This window comes from Manis pentadactyla, chromosome 12 (genome assembly GCF_030020395.1).
Source record: "Manis pentadactyla isolate mManPen7 chromosome 12, mManPen7.hap1, whole genome shotgun sequence".
Lineage (NCBI taxonomy): Eukaryota > Metazoa > Chordata > Mammalia > Pholidota > Manidae > Manis > Manis pentadactyla.
In genome coordinates, this window is record NC_080030.1 from 18,712,534 (window position 1) to 18,730,162 (window position 17,629).

Sequence of the window (17,629 nt, forward strand, 5' to 3'; positions counted from 1 at the left end):
TTGGTGTTTTCAAACTCCCTCCTGACCACTCCTCAATACTGACATGCCAAGTGGGCAGAATCCGCCCCTGGATGTGGGGACTTGATTTCAGGGGGGATCGAGACCAGACCTACCCCCTTCCCAATCATCCTCCCCAAGGAGGCCCTCAGTGAATGTTTAGGTCCCCAGCAACCGATTCCATGGAGTTACATGCCAGGCCCTTTGCGGGAAGGACTTCTGGGGAGGTGGGAGGACAGGGAATGGGAGTATGTCCAGGGAGGTTGGGCCAGCTTGGGCCTTGGGGCAGTTTGGCTCTGCTTGGGCAGGAGCAGGCTGGAGATGGAGACCCAGCCCTACTTGGGGAGTGTGATCCTATCCCCTTATAGCTGCCCTTGGAGGATTCCCCACACTTGTCTGCCTCCTTGTGCCCCAGGCCTCTAGAGGGCAGCAGGTGGCAAGCGCCAGGGCACATTCCTCCGCAGAGCAGAGGACTGGCCCAGGGACCTGGATTCCACTCCCAGCCCACAGAGTCTCCTGGAAGTGGGTGGGGGGTGGGGGCTGGATTTGGACATCCCAGGTCCTCTCTGCACTTGGATTTTGCCTTTACTGGTACCTGAGGCCACCCAGGAGGGCTGGGGTGAGCCAGGGAAAGGAGGTGGCCCTTGAAGACAGCCTTCTATCCAGGTAGTTTCAAACCGAGGGGACAACATCCTGGCCACTCCCAGCTGTCTGTGACTGCTAATTGTATAAGCCTGAGCTGCTGGGGCTGGAGACCCAGGAGATGGGTGACAAGGCATGTCCTCATGGGTTCAAAGGAGGAGCTACATGTCCAGCTAGGAGTGGCGGGGGACCCAGACCTGCCTCGTCCCCCCTCATGCTGGGATCTCTTGGGGTGTAAAGCAGTGGGAGGAAGACCCTGCCTTGGCCATAGGAGTTGGGGCACAGGGGCCACAGGCAAGGTGACTAATGTCTTGGGTCTCTCATTGACTGATTTAATAGAAACAATGTTTTCTGTAAAATGGGTTTGGCAGCAGCACCTGAGTCTGCTTATGATGCTGGCTTTGAGGTGGCAAGCAAAAATTAGTTGTGTTTGCGTCACTGACAACCCTCCAGGACTGCCTCCTTCCAGATTGAGGCTTCTAAGCAGCTTGTCTCATGGAGGATGGAGCCCTGAAAGCAAACTCCAGGTGGACAATCAGCCACCGCTGTCTCTGGGCTTCTTGCTCCACAGACACTAGCGTGTATGTGCTTAAATGTGCATGCACACACCTGTGCACTTACAAACATACGAGCTACCTGCTCCTGGAGAATTCTACACACTAGCTAACCCGTGGGGCCCCCCTCAACTGATGGGGCCCAGCATAGCCCAACTTTCCTCCCTGGAGAGAATAGCAAGTAAAAGGAGAAAGGTTTGGGGGCAGAATATCAAGGAACAGAAAATGCCTCAAATCCCAGACAGCAGGTCACAAGGTCTCACTAGGGAATAATTTATTATTAATAATAGCCTTCCGGGAAGAAAGAAATAAAACGGAAATCCGGAGAAAGACAAAAAAAGATACAATCAACAAAGAGCCCTTTCTCCTCTGGGAAAGAAATTCGGAACCTTTTGTAACCTCCCTTGAGCCGAAATTTGCAAACCGAGATAAACATCTGGGTTGTGCTAGGCCTGGCTCTCAGGCAGTGGGCTTTCTGGGGCTCCAGACTGCTGCCTGTAAAGAGCCTCAGCCTTGGGGAGGAGCAGGTTCCCTCCCCACCCAGACTCCCAAGAGAGGATTCTGATACAGCACCAGCCTCCTGTGTGTTTCTGTGGGAAGCTGACTTCCTGATCGCCTGAGCAGAGGTTTCTAGAGACCCCTGGAGCATCTTGTAGGGTAACAAAATAGCACGGGGCATAAGGAGGCCTGCAGGCTTTTGGGGATCTGCTGAGGGATTGTTTCCAGCTGTCTGGCAGGAACATCAGGCACTTCTGGGGGTGGGGTTTGAAGGAAACCCGCATTTGCACTCTTGGGAGTGATCTTGAGGCGGTCTACAAATCCCTCCAGGATTGCTCCCCTCAGGGGAGACTCCCAGCCCCCTTATGTGTAGGGTGCCTGGGCTTTCCCTGCTGGTTTCACTTTCCTGTAGCTGAGGCGTTTGAGAGCCTCCAGGTCCCGGTGGGTGCTCATGATCAGCCGGCTGCAGGGGGATGGAGGCATAAGCTGTGTACTGTACCAAGCAGGACCGCACCTCACACTCAGTCAGGTACATGCACACACACACATGCACAATCAGAATCAGCCTGTTACAGGGCATGCTGTGACTATTCTGGCCCCTCCTCAGAGGCTAACAACCCTGCAAAGGTTGGGTCTCAGATGCATTGGGCCAGGGCCCAGGCATGAGGCCTTTCCAGAAGTCCCTCCCTGTGGATCCAAGCCGGCCCTTACTTGAGATTGGAAAGCTCAATGATGAGGCCGCGTACAGTGTCTGTTGCATCCTCCATCCTGACAGCTTCACAGGCCTCAATCCCCACGTGGGTCCTGGCGACAAAGGAGGCAAGACATGGGACCTGACCTTGTGAGACAGGTTCGCCAAACTCCACTGGGGGACTTTTGCTGTGCCTCAAAACCATCGTCTTCTCCAGATATCCAACCTGCCCTTAGGCATCTCACCTTTTCCAGATGGGAGGCCACCATGGGCAGCATCCTGCCCTGATGGCTGGTCCAGCTGGCTCTGCCATCAAAAGCACACCTAGGATCCAGCCTTAGCCCCTCTCTGGACAAACACCACCGCCTGTCAGGCCCTGGCTCCTGCCAGCCCACGGCAGTCTCCGCCCGTGGCCTGCGGTATCTGCAGGTACCTCCACACCCCAGGTACTCCCTCTTATCCTCTTTCCCCCTGCTCCAGCCACATGGAATCCCTGGCTATTCCCTGAGCACTTAGGACTCTGGAATGTTCTACTCCAAATGTCTCCTCCTGGGGGTGGGATGGCAGTTGGCCTTGGTTAAAATTTAAAGGCTCCCCTACTCCTTCCCCAGAGCCCAGAGCAGTTCCTGGAAGAGCCAGCACTGGGTGGTGTTAACATCTACGGAAGGGGTGTGGCCCCCACTCTATCTAACACTTGCTCAGGGCCTGCGGTTGTGGGCAGAGGGTTAGCCTCCTGGCTTTCCCTAAAGCCTCCCATCCCAAAGCTTGGCTGCACCTCTGGGTGTCACTGGGAACTCCAGTTCTGGTCCACCTGCCTTGGTCACCCCAAGATGGCCAGCCCAAGCCTCAGCCTTGTGCCTGTCTCACTCAGCCACGGGCCACTGAATCAGACCCCAGGACCTGTCTGGGGGCTTCCAGGTGTCTATGTGGGGTTGCGTGGGAGGCCTTTGCAGCCACCTTGACTAAACTGCCTGTCGTCCGTGAAGGGCGCGTGTGTGACAAGCAGTACAAGTTATTGTTTACCTGTGGGCTAGGGCAGAGGTAGGGACACATACACTCTCTGCCCAGAGGAGGAGAAGGAGGAAGACACACCCGGCCAAGGGCTGTCTCTAGCTCCTCCCTGACACTTGCCGGACAGAAACAGGCAGAAACAAAAACTTGGCCATAAATAATTGATAAGCCGCTGCCTCTGCAGAGAAGCCAGTCCAAGTACAGGGTAACAGGAGAGGGTTGTTGCCTGGTGCTAGCTGCCGGCAGGGCGGGGACACAAAAGGAGGTGATGGGTGGGGTAAGGCGACCCCTGACACACTCCTGGGCCTGCCTCCAGGAGGGAGAGAAGTTGGCCTGCCTTGGGATACAGAGCCAGGAAGTGAGACCAGTCAGGTCAGAGACTCCAGAGGGCCTGTTGGTGCCAGACAGGGACCAGCCTGTGGTCGTGTGGCCCCAGGTTCTTAGGCCTGAGTCCCCTCCCCCTGCAGGGAGATTCAGGGGAAGCTCGGCCCTGTCTGCAGAAAAACACCCATGTGTGTATTAATTCTAGAGCTGGGGGCACGGTCCCAGGGCTCCTGGGGAGGGACGCTGGTTTGGGTGCAGATGGCTGATCACAGGTTCCCTCTTTGTGAGGAGCAGGGACCACACAAAAAGTTTGAAAGATGGGCTGACTCCCTTACTGGACTGAGAAAAGTGAGGCTGGGGGAGGGAGAGCCAGGCGGCCTCAGTCACCCTCATCAACAAAAGGTTTGCTCACAGGGCTGGGATGTGGGACAGCATATGGTGCCGGGAAAGCAGGGACACTCTCCCCTCCCAGGGACGAAGGAAGGACTCCCACCCTGCCTACCTCAGCGGGGCCTCAGTGAGGGGACCTCCATCTGCATGTGGGCTGGTGCCAGGCCAACAAGGGTCCATCTCGCTCCCTGCAGGAAACAGCTGGAGAGAGCACATGTGAAGGCCTAGCCTGGCCAGCCCTGCATGGGGCAGGGAAAATCCTGCAGGGGTTGTCTCTCTTCCCCTCGCCCCACTCTGGGAACACTGCAGCCAGGACTCCTGCAGAGGAAAAGTGGGTTGGGGGAGGGACGCCATGATGGCTAAACCTGGGGGCCACCAGCCCTGGCCTGACCCTGGCATCCTCTCTGGGGCCTGCACCTCCCGCCCTTGGGTGGCAGCTGGTGGGTGGCTCCATCCAGTCTCTGTCCTGACAACTGAGGTATGGTGCTGTCTCCCACTTGTCCTGCAGTATCTGGAAGGGTACAGAGAAGACACCCTCAGAAGTGGTGACTGTGGCCAGGTGGGCATCTGGTATCGAGGGGAAGAGGTTGGCCAGGTAACCTCATGTTTCGTGTCGAAGAGATTTTGCAAACACATTGTGGGGGAGAAATTAATAATTAATAAGGGAGAGAGCCAGATAACCCTGAGCAGCTTAAATTTCTAAATGTCACTGTTTTAATCTTCCTGGAAAATGTCAGGCTGATCACAGAGGTGACATAGGTCCCTCCAAAAAGAGGCAGAGAGGCTGAGGTAGGGTGGCAGGCCCAGGGCCTCATCTGAGGAGTCAAGTCTGAGGAAAGATGGGGCCTGTTCCAAGGACATCCTTCCTGGACGGAGCCCCTCTGATGGGGAGCTGGGGATTGGGGAAAACACTGGGAGCCTTCGGTGTCACACAGTCAGTCAACTCACCCCCACAGGGTTGTGTAAATGTTTTACTTGATGAGGGCAGTCCTTGTCCTGAATGTGCTGGGGGCCATCTGAACCTTCCCATGGGAACCTGCTTGTGCCTGGATCGCCCCAACTCGTTGAGGAACGCCCAGTGTCAAAACAAACCGTGCCTGGGCGCCTCCTCCCTGGCAGGCCTGCCAGGTCTCCCGCACAGCAGACTGCTCGGTGTTCTCAAAGCCTCAGGTCCCTGGCGACCTGACCAAAAGGCTTGTTCCTTTGTCTGCTGGATGCCACCAACTGTCCCAATGGCTTTCCCAGCCTTCTCCCTTAGCCATTGCCAGAGGCCAGGGTAACTCAGTTCTTTCTGAGCCAGGGGTTTGTATTTTTCAAGGGATGGGGCCCCAGTTATAAAAGTTCAGCTCTGCCAGAGCTGGAACACCTACCTACCCCCGGCCACCATGTTCAGGCTCTAGAGCTGAGCTGCACTGTGGCTTGGCTGTCCAGTCTTGCTCATTTGGTGACAGAGAAATGTGTGGCACAAGGAACCGGGGCCCGCCCATGGCGGTGGGGGGCTGGGTCTGAAGTCACCTTGTGGGTGAACACTGTGGAAAACGACCACCCCTTGGGAAGGCAGCCCCTTGGAGACTCCTGTCAGCCCGACCCAGCCCCGTTCCCCTCTGCAGGCAGAACAGCTGGCTTTCCTTAGATGAAATCTTTCACTTGTTTTGGGGCCAAAAAGACTCTTTAAGTGCTGAAATGCTAGGGCACGAAATGCTAAGGAACAGAATGAGCATTTTGTTTGCTAGCATTTCAGCACTTAAAGAGTCTTTCCACTGTGGGAGAGGTGAGGCAGAACATCTCGGGGGCAGGGACCACACCTGATCTGCTGCTCCTGGTGCAAAGCAGGCTCTTGGTAAGCATGTTTCGAATGAATGCTTAAAACATCTCCAGAGGGACGGCTGGAGAAACAGAGGCTGATGTTTGTGAAGCAAGCTGGGCTCAAGTTCTGGGACAGGGCGGCTGAGGCACAGCTGTAGAGTCAGGCGGACGTGGGCACAGGTGGCTGGGATACCTCAGGCAAGTGCCTGACCTCCTTCAGCCTGTTAGCCGCACCCAGTGTGTAGAAAGAGGGACACCTACTCCTGGGGCAAGACAACAAAGCACTTAGCCCAGTCTGGGTGCGCCACTCGCCAGGGGTGTGGTGCTTTACGCAGGGGTGGGGCTGAAGCAAGGTGGTCGCCTGCCAAGACAGGTGAACGCCAGCAGCCCGGGCTCAGCAGCTGGGGAAGGCAACATGGGGCAGCTCGCTCTCCCTGCCTGTTGGGCAGACAGATCCCTGCAGGAGGCAGAGTCCCTACAAATCCCAGCAGGAAAACAGAAGTCCATGTATATATTTGAAAAAAATCATTATTGGGGTCCTGGAATGACCCCTATAGATGGGCAAAAGCTCTTTCTAGTTGGGACACTAAGTCCTCTCCCCTGGGTCAGCGTCAATATCACTGGCCTCTCCAGGCCACCCATCTCAGTTTTAGAGGAGGACCCTCCTTATACCCCTTGGGAATAAGGGCCAGGGCCAGGCCCTGAAGATGGGTGCACCTGGGGGCTCTGGCCAGACGGGGGAAGACTGCCATCAACTCTGCTCCAGCTGACAAAATACACCTGGGTCTCTGCCCAGGGCTCCAGGTCCCGACAGCCCCTTGCAGAAAGGTAGGTCTGTCCTGTCTGGAAGATCACTGACCCTACCCCCACTGGAGCTGCAACTCTGACCCCAACTCCAACCTGTGTGCCGTATAAACAGATGGCCACGTGCCCCATCTCCTAACCCCCTGCCACACCGGACAGTTTGGGAGAGGGCTGGCAGCCATTTGGCTCTTACCTGCTCAGGTGAGGCACCGAAGTCGGGGGCCTCCAGGGCATCCTGTATCTGGCTGTCTGGCAGTAAGTCAAGTTCCATGGCTGGGGACTCCCTCGAGGTAGCCTGGTTGGCAGAGTCAGGAGGGTGCCTGGGCCAGCATGCAGGGTCAGTGGGAGTGTCTGAGCTGCCCTGACAGTCCCCAGTCTCCTTGCAGGGGGCATCCACCGCTTCTCTGTGCACCAGTGGAGCAGAGGCTCTAATAGACAGACTGAGTTCCTCAAGGTCTTGTTCAGGGCACTGGCTGCCTAACTGAGCTGCGGTTGTACAGTGTGGTGGCAGAGACAGCACGCACACACCTTCCAGACCCTCTTGAGCCCAGCCAGGAACCTCTTTCGGAGCAACACCAGGGCCCATTTCTGAGGCCAAAGGACTAGAATCTTCATCGCCTATTGTGGATTCTTGGACCCTGTGGTCCAGGGCTGGGGAGGCTGCAGGCACCTCTGGGATGTTGCCAGGGGGCCTGTTTTCCCACTCTCCCTCCCCTCTGCCTCCTGCAGTCTCCACAGCAAGAGGCATGCTGCTTAGCAGGGCCCTGCTGTGGCTTCCATTGGGGGCCTTTCCTCCAGGAGAGGCAGGAGCCCTGGTGCTGGCCTGCCCGTCTGGCCTGCCCACCTCTGGAGCCCTCTGTCCTGACTGGATGGGGTCTGTGCTTATGTCTGCAATGACCATGATCCCAAGGGAAGAGCACCTTGGGCTGCTACAGCTCTGCTCTGCATCCCTGACAGTCCTGTTGGGCTTTTGCATGGGGTCAGGGGGGTCCTGGGCTGCAGATCCAGGCTCTGGGCCCTGAGTGACCAGGCCCAGGATGCTGTCTGCTTCCTCCAGGTGCCCCGTGGGCAGGTCACCCTCTGTTCCCCCTTGGGCACCTTCCTCCTTGGGGGCTCCTTGGTCTGGCCCCTTCTCTTCAGCATCATTGCTCAGCAGGTGTCCTTTCTGTCTGTGATCTCCTGAAACCCCACCCTGCTCCAAGTGTCCACCATTTGGACTATTGGTCCCTTGCTCTGACAGATGGTCCTGGCTGTGCCACTCTGAGGCTAAGGCCACAATTCCGCATTCTAGAGAGACATGGATGGAGGGCTGAGGATCCTCCCAGACAGGCAGAGGTGTCTTGGGGTTTTGGCTGCTGTGCTTGGTGTCAGTGATATCTGCCTGGGTCCAGGCCCCCAGCTCCCTGGCCTCCCCAAAAGCAAGCCCAGGGGACTCCTCCTGCAGCTGGCTTCTGTCTTGGGCACTGGGCTCTGGCACTGTTTCCTGTGGAAAGAAAAAGATTCAGTCTCGGGCCTTCAATCACCAACCACTCTGAAGATATTTCTAGTCATTAATGCCCCTGGTACAAAGTCTTGGATGCTGTGATAGAGCAGTGACTCAAACAGGGTTCAGGATCAGTGCCAGGCAAAGTTAGAGTCAGGGGCTGGAGGGGGAACTGGAAGCCCAGAAATCCCTCTTTCCATCACACCATTCCCCCACCAGCACTGGCTGCATGAGGTAAGGATATAAAAGTCAAGGGGGCCTGTGGGTCGTATTGATGTAATTGTCTGGTGTTGACTGTGGACTATAGTTTTGCACGATTTTACCACTGGGGTACGCTGGAGGCAGCACACAGGGACCTCTCTGTGTTTTGTTTTTTAAATGAAGCAAAATATACATTAGATAAAATTCACCATCTTAGCCATTTTTAAGCATACAGCTCAGTGGGATTAAGCACATTCATGTTGTTAGACAATCACTGCCACCATCCATCTCCAGAACCTTCTCATCTTGTATAACTGAAAATCTGTCCCTGTTAACCGGTAACTCCCCATGCCCCCATCTCCAGACCCCAGTGACACTCATTCTCTTTTTTGTCTCTGAATTTGCCTCCTCCAGGGACCTCTTAAAAGTGCAACCATACATGAATCGTTGCTTTCTGTCTAGCTTATTTCACTGAGATGGATGTCCAGGTCCATCCACAGTGTTGCATGTGTCAGAATGTTCTTGCTTTTTTTAAAGGCTAAATAATATTCCACTGTATGGATGGACCATAATTTATTTGTTCATTTGACAGACACTTGGGTCCATACTGCTTTTGTAGCTGCCTATTAGTTCATAATTATTTCAAGACAAAAAGTTAAAAGAGAAAGACAGAGAGAAATGAAATGCCCCTGATGGAGGTGGAGATGACCGCAGCAGGGTGGGAAAGAGGAGGGTTCCAGCTGGGACATAGGTGGACACTGTCCCTTAGGTAGATGGCAGCTGCATCCAGGTGCCCAGCCTCAACCTACAGACTCACTGCAGCCCGGAGGTTGCACTTATCCTCCTGGCATCTCCTGGTCACTTCCAACGTTACAAAACCGACACCAACTCCTGAGTCCCATGAGTCTCCATCTCAACCAACAGCAACTCCATCCTTCAAGCTATTCAGGTCCCCATCCCTGGAGTCAACTGTCATCTTCCTCTCACACTCACGACACTGTCAGCTCTCCCTTCAAACTGGACCACAAATAAATAAACTCAATGGCTGGAGACTCAGATCTGGACCCCAGGGCACCCTATAGACGGCAGCTGCCCCCCAGGTCCTCTCATACAGTTATCAGCCCTGGAGGAGATGTCCTTTGCGGTGACCTCCCCCACCAGTCAGGGCCAATGGTTCTAGGTTGCAAATATCAGACCACAGAGGTCACGGTCTGTCAGTCTGGCTTCAGCAAAGCCACTGGCAATCAGCCTGCTGAGCTGCACACAGCCTCTCTGGCATATCTACCATCGATGGGGAAGCTTCCGCCTCTCTTTTTTTAAAAACTAAGCTTTTGATGAGATCATTGCAGGTTCACATGCAGCTGTAAGAAATGATAGGGAGGGATTCATGTCCTTCACCCAGTTTCCCCCACCAACGTAACATTTTGCATAACCAAGGACAAGATCACAGCCAGGATATTGACACAGATAAAGTTTACTTATATTATTCACTCTCTCATTTGACCTGCGTTCCTGTGTGTGTTATATTCTATTCAGTTTCCTCTCTGGCAGAGGCTGTGTATCCGCCACCATGGCTCAGATAACAAAAAGCTCCAAGACAAGGATGGTTCATGCTGCCACCCACCTGCCTCCTTCCCACAAGAGCCCACTCTGTCTCCAACCCCCTGCAACCACAAACACACCTCCATCTCTGTAATTTTCTCACTTCAATAAGGTCATGTAAATGGGCTCCCACTTAAGCAAACTTTTGGGATAGGCTTTTTTTCCAGCTCCACATATTGCCTCAGAGAGCCATCCAGATGGTTGTGCATCCCTGGCTGGGTTCCTTTTTTTTATCACTGGGCTGTGCTCCACGGTGTGGATGGGCCACGGTTTGTTGAACCATTTACCCAGTGAAGGATATCTGGGTGTTCCCAGTTTGGGACAATCATGAACACAACTGCTAGGGACATCCCCACTCATTTTGTGGGGGGCCATTTGCTGAAGACATCATCATCCCCGGAGCTCACAGTGGAAAGGACAGGAGAACATGCTGTAAGACCTCCCCAGCCTCAGCTCTGACTCACACAAAGGCTTCTGAGAAGCAAAGGGGTTCAGAACAGAATGGGGCTGCCTATCTGAGTTTTACTACTGCTAAGCAACCTAGGGAAGAGGACTGTGGCCTCCACGGCTTCCAGGCAGGCCCAGCTATCCTGAGCAGCTGTTGCAGGCCTGGCACACACTCACAGGCATCTGCAGCATGGAGCCCAGAAAGCGGGGCTGTGCAGAGGTGCAGGTCTAGTCATTGCCAAAGAAAACCAAGGCCTAACCCGGGGTGCAAGTCTGGGCCAAGAGGTTGTGGGTCTACAGGGCTCAGTGTGGCTGGATTAAGGGCCTTACCGAGCTAGAGGCCCCACCCCCGAGGTCCTCTTCCCTTGTCTCTGCTGGTCTTGTCACTGTCTTCCTGGGTTTTGCAAACTGGGGGACAAACCTCCTGACTGAGTTCTGTGAACCAGATACAAGAACCAAAGCAGTAATAAGGGTAAGGGTGGAATGAGGTCTCGAAATACAAACACCAAAACCGATTCATTTCTTGCAGCCTCAAACACGGCCTCTGACCTCATCCGCTGTGCAGTCACCAGCCCATTGATGGCCATGAGCAGCCATTGATGGATGGAGACAAGAAGTCCAGCTTCAGGCAGGCTGTGTCTTTTGTACATACATGAGGTTACAAAATGGGCTCACCTGGGAAGGAAGAAAGGGAACTGGCTCCTTTTTCGGTTGTCCCAGGAGCCTGGAGGGAGCTCCTGCTTCCTTGTCGGGGGAACTGGGTAGAAAGAGAAAACAGAGGAGACCCTGAAGTCCGTTGAGGCTGTCAGTGCATGTAGTGAAACACACAGGGGGCAAACCCAAAGGCAAAGCAGTGTGCTCAGAGGGTCTGCCAAGGGAGGCCCGGGGCACCTGCTTAGACAGGGTGGGATGGAGAATAGCCCCAGGAACATTTGTCTGCCAAGAGGAGTGCAGAGTCCCACATACAGAATCCAAGCCACCTGCCCTGAGAGCATGTTACTCTTAGAATCCCAGAAATTGGTCCCTGAAGTAAGAACAAGAATACTCATTTGGAATGATCCTCCAGCTCTCAACTCTGTAAATTCTAGAGAAAGAAAGCTGTAGATACAAAAATCACAGTGTCTAAGAAGACAGGTGTATTCATGATTGCCAAAGTGTGGAAGCAACTGAGGTGGCCTTCCTTAAGTGAATAAAGAAACTGGTGCATCCCGACAATGGAATATTATTAGTCAGCACCAAAATGAAATGAGCTGTCAGCCATGAAAAGACACAGAGGAAACTTAAATGCATATTACCAAGTGAAAGAAGCCAATCTGAAAGGCTACATATTGTAGGATTCTAACTAGAGAATATTCTGGAAAAGGTAAAACTATGGAGATAGTAAAAACATCAGTGATTTCCAGGTAGGTGGGGAGAGATGAACAGGTGGAGCACAGAGAATTTTTAGGGCAGTGAAAATACTCTGTATGAGACTATTAATGGTGGGTACATGTCATTATACATTTGCCTAAACCCTTAAGAACATACAACACACAGAATGAACTTAAAAGTAAGCTGTGGACAGTGGGCCAGTGTAGGTTCATCCTTGGTATAAAATGCACCACTCTAGTGAGTGGTGGTGACAACAGGGGAGGCGCTATATGTGTGGGGGCAAAGGGGATACAGGGAATCCCTGTACCTCCCTCTCAATTTTATTATAAACCTAAAACTGCTATAAAAAAATGAAGTCTTTGAAAAAAAAAAACTGGTGAGACTCAGTTATATCTAAATAAATGTGAATAGATACGTATGCTGTAAAAAAAAAAAAAGATAAAAACCTGGAATGAAAACTTGATGATTTCAGCTTTGGAAATGGAGCAGGAAAAAGCAGGACAGTACTGGTAAATGGGCTTGAATTGTGCCAGGGGGAGGCCACAGAGACAGATTAAGTCTAGATACTGATAGCAAAAACCTGTTTGAAAATTCTTAATTGGGGTGGGTTGTTTGGGTGGCTCTGGGATACTGGCGAGATTTCATTTCTTGACATACACATGTGAAGTCTGTTGATGTTATGTTGCTCTTTTTCTTATGTTTCTGTGCATATGGCATTTCTTAATGAAACATTTAAAGAACAAAAGGCCAGGAAAAAAGAGGGTGGGATCTGACTGTTCTGACAGGCTCAGACAGCAGCGTGGGTGGCAGCGGTGGCCCCGTCGGCCTTGCTGGCCCCTCTGGGAGTGAGGAGCACAGTGGGTCTGTGGTGTCTGTCTGGGAGAATGGCTTAGGGGTGACATGCAGCCCTTATTCATCACACACCATAAAACAGTTGTCATTCTAAGGGAACTGGGAAACCATAGTGGTTAGGAACACAGGAGCCAGACACAGCCAGAACCCCAACCTGCTTTGCACCAGCTCAGTGGCCTTGAGCAAGTCATTTGATCACTGGAAGCCTCAGGGTCCTCACCTGTCATGTGGGGATAAAAACCTATTTCACCATGAGGGTTATATGAATGGATATGTGTCAGTTGCCTGGCAGGTAATGATTGTTATTCGCTGTTGTGAGTCATTATTTCACAGACCTGCAACTCCTTCAGTCCATTCGTGATGGAAGAAGGAATGTGGGATAAATATGGATTTGACCAATGGACAGGACAAGGTGCATTCTGTAACTAAGAGATCTTGAAAAATTTGAGGTTTTCCTTGTCTGTGGTCAAAATACCAACTTTCCATGCATTTCAGAGTGTGGGGACAGGCACAATCCAAGAGCCCTGAACCCCCAGGGGAGGCACGACATTGGTTATGTGGGTCCCCTCCTCTCTGCATCCTGTGCACTGGGCCGTGCCCACTGTCTGCAGGGAAGCTTGCTGGAATGTTCTGAGCTACCTACCTGGAGGCTGCCTGTCCTGGCTCCTCCCCGCTCTGATCTGCACAGGGAGCAGGTCCTGATCCACCTTCTGCCTCTTCGGGATGGCACAAAAAGCCCAACTCAGAACTGTGTGGAGGCCTCTCAAAGTCTCCTAGTCTTGGACTCTTTGGGGGCTTGGGGGGCTGCACCCCTTCTCCTCCTGATGTAGAGACAAAGGAAGATGAAGGGGTGGGGGATGCAGGGACTGTGCACTGCCAGGGCTGACAACCAAACCTGGCAAGGTTGCCGCTGTAACATGAGAAGTTCTGTTCCCAAGATGGGAAACCCCCTGACAATCACCAGGAGACCAAGAGATGGGATGAAAACTCATCCAGAGGTGGGACCTAGGAACTTACTTGGCCACGGGATTCAAAGGCTTTTTACCCAAGGACTAGCCTTGACTGAGGCTGAATCCTGGAGTGGCCTGGCCTGCTCCAAACCACAGGAGACAACCCAGCCGACTGTCTCTCTGGGGAAGCAGTGAGAGGTATGGGTCTCAGCTCAGATGTCCCTACAGAGGGGCCACCCCCAATTTCTCTAGAGAGCATCCCCTTTGAGGCCCATGCTTTACTTTATTTATTCACTTCATGGCTTTCTATGTATATCCGACTTCCAGGGTCATGTTCTGTCTCGCCTGCTGCAACCTGCTCCATACAAGGAGGGGCCTGGCTGCCTCACTCTCACTGGTGCCTAAAAGAGCATCAGTTGAGCCAGTGCTCAATAAATACCTGGTAAATTACTGAATAAACATATATGTAAAACCACAGATCACCTCCTGGGAGGCAGAGACAGACTAAACTGCGGATCACTCCAGTTTTCTGCAATGCCCGCAGAACGCCCACCCTGGGAAAACTGGGATCAAGTGTCACTGAGTGCTGAGGAGGTGATGTGTCAACTGTCCTTTGGTCCCTCGTAGCTCTGTTAATACCTTCTTCATCACTGAGAGCAATTTAGAGCCTGATGGTGCTTATTACCATCTGACAAGGGTTGACTCTATTGAGTTCGCCAGTCACTGTGCTAAGAAGTTGGGGGTATTGTAATAAAATTTTGAGGCAGGGTCCTGGCTGTTATGACCATCTTACAGATGAGAACCCTGAGGCACATGGAGGAATATGGAATGGGATCTAGGCAGCCCACCTCCTGAGCCCATGCGCTTAAGTGTACCTGAGCATTTATTGAGCGCCTACTACATCCTGTGCTTCTGATCAGGTAGCGAGATTGAAAAAGGCAAACCAGACCCAGGCCTGACCTTTCTGGGGCTCAGCCAGGTAGAGCCTTTCCAATCTCACTTCTTTATATCTTTGAAGTAGACCCACTGAATGAGCCCCGTTCACACAGAGGAGATTGCTAGCATTCTCCTCAGCACTCACTCAGCTGTCTGAGCTCCACCGGGCCACAGCGACTTCCTGTAATTTCCTCCACTTCGGCCAGTTACAGTTTCTGCATGCCCGTTTAGGACTGTACCCCACAGCTGCACCTTTGGTCAGTAACCATCATGAGAAGGGTTTTCCTTTTCCCCTGATCAGACCTTGAGAGTCTCAAGAGCAGGGACTGAGTCTGCTGGACCCTTTGAGCTCATCCTCACCCTGCCCGCCACCCCACCGCCCTCAGGTGCCCACCTCAGTGTCGCACCCAGAGCAAGGTCCTGCTGCATTTTCTTACGCAAACACATTCCCACCTTGTGGCCTGCCAAAAAAGGCAAAATATAGCGGCTTCGTTTATTTGGTTTCTTAAGATGCCTGAACACTAACCTGCCTTGCCGATCCAATAGACATTTGTACCAAAAAGCAAAAATATCTACAGAAGGGAAGAGCCTCCCATTTCCTTCCTGTGATCTGTCCCCACAGGACTAATTAAAGAAAAACTAAGGCAGAACCTTGTATTTGACACCAAAAGCCAAAGACATTGGGTGAGAAAGGGCTTCTTTCACCACGTGCCAGAATCGTCTTCCTTTCTCCCCACCCCATCCAGGACACACAAAAACAGCTGTCCTGGGCCAGCCTGGGGTCCACTGGGCTAGAGAGTCCACTGCCAAGAGTCTCCAGATGACCTGCTGTGGGTGGGCCTGGCTGTCCACAGCTTCCCCCTCCAAGGTCAGAGAAATTGCTGTGCTTCCAAGAGTCTGTTGTTCATCTCTACACAAAACATTTTCAATCCATTGATCATTTCTTTCCTGTCCCACTTCTTGGGAAAAATGTGAGTGCTGCTCCCTCAGTTCAAAAAGAAAGTTTCTAAACTTTTAAGTTTAGGTTACCTTAGACAATGACAGGGAAATGGAGCTATACTACGTAATGCTGGATGTATTTCTTCTCAAACCAAGAAATTCTATATCTATATTGACAAATAAAGGTAGTTGTGACAATACCATGGAGTGAAAAATGGAGGTTGCAGACCAGTATGTGTGATGATTCCGTCTTGCAAGAGAAACACTGCATTTGTGTACCTGAAGTATCCTGAAAAAGTAGTGTCCTGAGGTGCATTTCCTGATTTTTCACGCTGTACTATATGTCTGATCATTGCCCTGTGGTTATGCTGGACGTTAACACTAGGAGAAGCTAGGTGGAAGGGGAGACAGAACTCTGAACTATTTTTACAACTTTCCTCAGTATTGTTGACATTTGGAGCCAGATCATTTTGTGTTGTGGGGGCTGTCCTGAGCATTTGTAGGATTTTAGGCACATCCTTAGCCTCAACCCACTAAATGCCAGTACCCCTCCCTGCCCCACATCTGGCACATTTTGGACATTTTCAAATGTCCTCTTGGGGTAAAATCCTCCTCCAGCCAGGTTGAGAATCACTGTTGTAAAAGGAAGGATAGGTGCTTTTATTATCCCCTATTTACAGAAAAGGAAAAGTAAGGCACAGAGTAAGTTATCTGCCATCACACAGTGAGCAGGAGAGCTGGGATGAACTCTGGGTCTTGGTTCCAGAGTGAAACACTTAGCCACACACCCAATGGCCTTGTGGCAAGTCAAGCTCTATTCAGGGGTTGCCTCAGACTGGGCCTGCAAGGAGGCTGCAACCCTGCCCTGAAGCCTGGGAACTCCCCTAGGCTGTGAGATTCCACCAGAAACTGGAAAAGCTCCAGATAACTTTCACTTTTACTGCACATACTTCCCCATAATTTATACTTTCCTTACGAGTGTGCATCAAGTCATTTTTTTTAATGGAGTTTGGTGTGGTCATGTTAGCATTTCTGCCATAAATAAGCCCAATTCTTCCTAAAAGCGGAAGCAACAATAGATGTCGACTCGAACGTCCACATACCTGAGGTCCGAAGCTTTTTCCTCTTACTCATTTTGCCCCTCCCCTCAGAAATCTGAAAACAAGCAAAATCTCATCATTTTCAAGTAGTCCAGGTCTGGTAGACCCAGTGACCTTGGCTGAGAGCAGAATCCACCCCATCCCTACCTCGGCCCATCTGGCTGCCCCTGAGGAGTCAGCTGGGCCACCTAAGGACACAGGATAGGAGTCACATCTACCTTGAGCATGGTTCGGAAAGAATGCAAAGCTCCTCCACACCAAGAGCAGAGGCAACTGCCCCAGAGCCTGAGAGCACATGGGCTGGTGGAGTGGGAGGCCCTGGGAACTGGGCTCTAGTCCCTAAATTGGGGTAGCCTGTGTGAAGCCCCCACCCTCCAGGCTGGGGTCTCTGGGGCCCTTCCAGGGGTACCCCAAGGCTTTCGAGGGGACACCTGAGGCCCTTCAGGGTCATCTGCAGATTTTAGAAGGGCCACCTGGGCCCTTCGAGGGGTCCGGGAGCCCTTGCGGGTATGGATGCCTGGAGCCGTGGAGAAGCGGGAGTCGCTAGAGGCCAATTCTTTCCAGAACTGGGGACCTGAAAATCCAAAACCGACCTGAGCCTAGGACGCAAGGTTCCTCTGTCCTTAGCAGGAAGTAGGTAGATCTGCCTGGATCTGTTGGGGGTACAATTCAGTTAAATTTTCTGCGTTAACTTTTGTTCAGAAAGTAAAACGCAAAGTGGGCCCTCACAGAGGGCGGGAGACTGAGGGTCTGGAGCTGAACGACCAGGCTCTGTGGACCCGACTTCCGATAACCAGGCCCACTCCCACCCTACCCCGGCCACCGAAAAGTGAGGGCTGCCCACACCGGGACCGCCAGCAGAGGCCAAAGGCCGCAGATGGCCGTGGGACGCAAGAACTCGGCGGCTGCCACAGCCCTCACACCTGCAGGCGCTCCGCCTCTCCCGCGCACTGCGAAGCTCTTCGCACGCAGGCGCGATGCTCCAGCACCGCCCCGCACACCAGGCACGCCCCGCCTCTTTTCCCCCCAAC

The 17,629-nt window shown here is 52.7% G+C and overlaps 1 protein-coding gene across 5 annotated transcripts; it reads right to left on the reverse strand.

Annotated features, from left to right (window-relative positions):
* Window positions 1-853: 853 nt before the first annotated feature.
* On the reverse strand, window positions 854-17,557 carry BRME1 (break repair meiotic recombinase recruitment factor 1). Of its 5 annotated transcripts, XM_057490176.1 has the most exons (10): window positions 17,413-17,554; window positions 17,192-17,251; window positions 16,602-16,653; window positions 13,317-13,494; window positions 11,126-11,207; window positions 10,781-10,885; window positions 6,911-8,200; window positions 4,220-4,425; window positions 2,438-2,495; window positions 854-2,154 (listed from the first exon to the last, which is right to left on the reverse strand). In XM_057490176.1, exons 3-10 carry the CDS (start codon window positions 16,630-16,632, stop codon window positions 1,936-1,938), a joined length of 2,169 nt encoding a protein of 722 aa, XP_057346159.1. In that variant the 5' UTR covers window positions 16,633-16,653; window positions 17,192-17,251; window positions 17,413-17,554; the 3' UTR covers window positions 854-1,935. The 5 variants fall into 5 exon arrangements, with proteins under 5 accessions (XP_057346159.1, XP_036734895.2, XP_036734909.2 ...); XM_036879000.2 differs by having other exon boundaries at window positions 17,192-17,557; XM_036879008.2 differs by having other exon boundaries at window positions 855-2,154; window positions 2,403-2,495; window positions 17,192-17,557.
* Window positions 17,558-17,629: the final 72 nt, after the last annotated feature.